General features: G+C 36.7%; 1 protein-coding gene across 1 annotated transcript in view; it reads right to left on the bottom strand.

Moving 5' to 3' along the window:
• Window positions 1–3,538, bottom strand: part of LOC105109860 (uncharacterized) — a 7,190-nt gene extending 3,652 nt beyond the window's left edge. The window contains 8 exon segments of the mRNA XM_011004721.1: window positions 503–671; window positions 890–990; window positions 1,862–1,988; window positions 2,086–2,175; window positions 2,315–2,401; window positions 2,568–2,795; window positions 2,897–3,083; window positions 3,456–3,538. Coding sequence (XP_011003023.1) covers window positions 503–671; window positions 890–990; window positions 1,862–1,988; window positions 2,086–2,175; window positions 2,315–2,401; window positions 2,568–2,795; window positions 2,897–2,971 — 877 coding nt within the window. The 5' untranslated portion in view covers window positions 2,972–3,083; window positions 3,456–3,538.
• Between the last annotated feature and the right edge of the window lie 6 nt (window positions 3,539–3,544).

The raw sequence follows: 3,544 nt of genomic DNA, 5'->3' as shown, positions 1-3,544 counted from the left end.
TCACCTCCCCCACAACCAATATAAAAGCATTCAACAGAGTAAACTGATTCTGATTTAGGGCGCAACTAGGGAGAATAGGATAGAAGAAAGGGTAGAGCAACGTGCATAAGAGAAATGGGAGAAAGAACATATGTTTTGATTTTCGATTTCAGACCCGTAATCAAATTTCATTCATTGAAATAGCTCCCTGAAAGCATATTGCAGGTGTTATATAAACATCAACGATGGTGTCATCAACATGCATGTGTTTTACTTGAAATGGGAGAAAGAACATATGTTTTGATTTTCGATTTCAGACCCGTAATCAAATTTCATTCATTAAAATAGCTCCCTGAAAGCATATCGCAGGTGTTACATAAACATCAACAAGAGAAAATTTGGACACACATTCTCTTTTTCTTTCCTTGTCTGAGGAAACAGCCAGGGATTCTGTTTTCTTTTTTCCTTATATACTATTGGTAAGCAAACACTAGAGCAGTAGTTGAGAGAGAGAGAGGTGTACCAGGATGAGGGTCACCATTAAAAAACCCATCAACATATATTTGATGGGCAAAGGCCCGTGTGATTTCTTCAACAATCTTTTGGTTGTTAGCACCACAAGCTTCTAGGGATTCAAAGTCATTCAAGCGAATTCCATCCATATATTCCAAAATCAGAACTTTTTCTGTCGACTGTTAATGAGAGGAACATGATGCAAAGTCAGAAAGAGTGAAAAGATTGAAGGATCATTATCAAAATAAGAATAGCAAAAAAGGCACCAAGCAGTTAGGGTTAGAAGGAATTCACTATTTAAGATCCACTCATTGAAAATATATATAGAAACCATCTGTATTAGGTTACACTCGAGCAAGCAACTTTGTTATGTCAAAACATGAGAGCAAAATGATACCTGAATAACCTCTGGAATCAAAACATCCACTTGATTGATGGGCTTGTTGCTATCATATTTGCTTGTGCAGCCAAGATTTTGAGACACGGTTCTGGTATTCTCTACAAATACAATAGACCAGAATCAGTAAGAGAGAAAGGTACACTGAACAGTAGAGAAACACAATGATGTACTTGATAAGAAAAACAGTAAGAGAATATAAGTCGAGGACAAGATTAAAGAATTTAAATTCCTTGCATTGTCTCTGCACAGTGTTAATAAATATATTGGGAATGTCCTACACTGAATTCAGTATAGTGAGTTGGAGTTTCACTTTCATGAACATGCTAGAAAATGGCTGAATACACAGTTGCCAACCATCACTTTCATCTCTACAACATCCAAGCTCACCACTGCAACATAGCACCAATGCTAATGCTTCCATTAGCACTACCAGCACCATTCCAAAGTCCTCACATGAGTTGCCACCAAATCACCACTAGAACCATGCCACTGCCATTGCACTGCTACCACCACACTGCCTTGACCACTGTCATTAAAGTTACCCTCACATTGCCACCATCATTGCTGCTGCTGCCACCCTCATTGCACCATATCCATCAAGCAAAGTTGTTGCCTCCACATTCAGAGAGTATATACAACCACTAAAATCCAAATATGATCACCACAACTGCCACCATCAATTATCCTCACTGCTGACACGACACAGCTATCATCCCATTCACTTCATTGCTTCAATAAAAAATTAATATGCAGCACTTGGTATGGATTCTAAACATAATCAGATTTAACTGTCCCAATGATTGGATTTCATTATCGTTATTTCAAGCTCCTGATATGAATCCCAAATCTCAATACCCTCATCCAGACCCAGCCAGAGCTCACATTTATTATCTATTGGTTGTAAAAGAACATAAAATAGCAAATCAACAGAATTTCATCCACAGAAATATTGCAAAAGACAAAGTTTACCTGCTTCGTGGTTGAAGTCGAGTTCTTTTGGAGCTTCTTTGCACCATTCATCGATCATAGGGCTGAAGTTATACTGCGGTTCTGCCCATGCTATCCAGTCAACAATGGATTTTGCATCCTTTAAATCCTGCAAAAAAAAAAGGCATGCAAAACAACCATAACGACTGAAACATTTGCTTTCCGATGCAGTATCTCAAAAGCCAAACTCCAAAGAGTTTCCAAACCTCCAATATGATTTTCTTGATGTCTTCATGTTGAACTTTAACAACCACCTTCTGCCCATCAATTAATGTCGCATGATGGACTTGTGCAATCTGCATAGAATATAACATGAGAACAACAAGATTATTCCAAAATGTACACACCTTGTGAGAGCAAGAAAATCAAAATTTCAATCCTAAATGAGCATCCACGCTAACTTCCTAGCACAAAAATATAGTCTAAGGATCTTACCGATGCTGTTGCCAGAGGATTTTTGTCAAAATCCAAGAAAAGCTCCTTCGTGGATTTCCCTAGTTCTTTCTCGATAGTGTGACAAACCTGTGTGCAAACAAAAATTTTAACAGAACCAACCAATGAGAAACATGGCTTGAAAATAAACAGCTAACATTATGAGATAAAAACTAATCAGAAACATTAAATCAACAAAGTCACATCGAATCACATGAAGACTTCCAAATCTATTAGAAAAAGACTAAAACAAAACCTCTTCAAACGGACGAGGAGGGAGAGAGTCCTGCAACTGCTTGAGAATTGAAATGAAAGCAGAAGGAAGCACATCAGCACGTGAGGACAAATACTGTCCAAGTTTCACCCACAAACCTTCCAACTCTACCATCAAATTAAAAACACGCTTAGCATTCCGCTCATGGGCCTTCTTCCACAATGCATCACTTTTCGGTTTCTTCATGAATTTCTCTCTTTTCTGTAAAGCCTTCATTATAAAAAAAGACAACCACCACAATCAGCATAAGCAATAAGCATCACTCAAAATAAATAACTCATAATCAGACTTTCAATACGGTTGATTCGTACCTTATAATCAATGTAAATTATCAAGGCCAAAGTAAATACTTTCGCACGTCTCCTGTAAATGTTTCCCCACCCCATCTCTAACAAACAAAATATATATATATATAAAAAACAAATGTAGCCAACAGCAGCTAAAAGTTCACTCCCCGCCTCCTTTACGACTATGTCCAACCAACTCCCCGCAGCGTGCCTGAAAAACATCACAGAATCAAATCCTGATATTCTTTTTTATTTTTTTATTTTTTGAGAATGCATGATTACAATAAAATATAAAAATCTTCCAGCCTACCAATACCACATAGGCATAGCCTTATTTCTTCACAAACTAATTAATAATTGTTCGAATTATTACTAAAAATCAAATTTTTTATATCAAATTGTAATTTTACACTCTAATTGCGAGAATTGTAAAATTAAAGGCAAATTACAATCAAATTGAACAAAAAAAATCAAAAGATACCTGATTACAACAGTAGTCTTTAAGTATCAGTAAGATAATAGTGATTAAAAACACAAAATCTAGGTTCAAAATTTGAGAATTTAGAAAAGAGAGAGAACCTACCTGAAGTTACAGGAAGAAAAGTTTGAACAGACAGCAAGACAGTCGGGGAGAGAAAGAGAGGTAAGTAAGGGAGGAATGCGCGAAAATTC

This window comes from Populus euphratica, unplaced genomic scaffold (assembly GCF_000495115.2).
Source record: "Populus euphratica unplaced genomic scaffold, PopEup_1.0 scaffold278.1, whole genome shotgun sequence".
Lineage (NCBI taxonomy): Eukaryota > Viridiplantae > Streptophyta > Magnoliopsida > Malpighiales > Salicaceae > Populus > Populus euphratica.
Note: the sequence above shows the minus strand (reverse complement) of the source record. Positions and strands in the feature narration are given on the sequence as shown.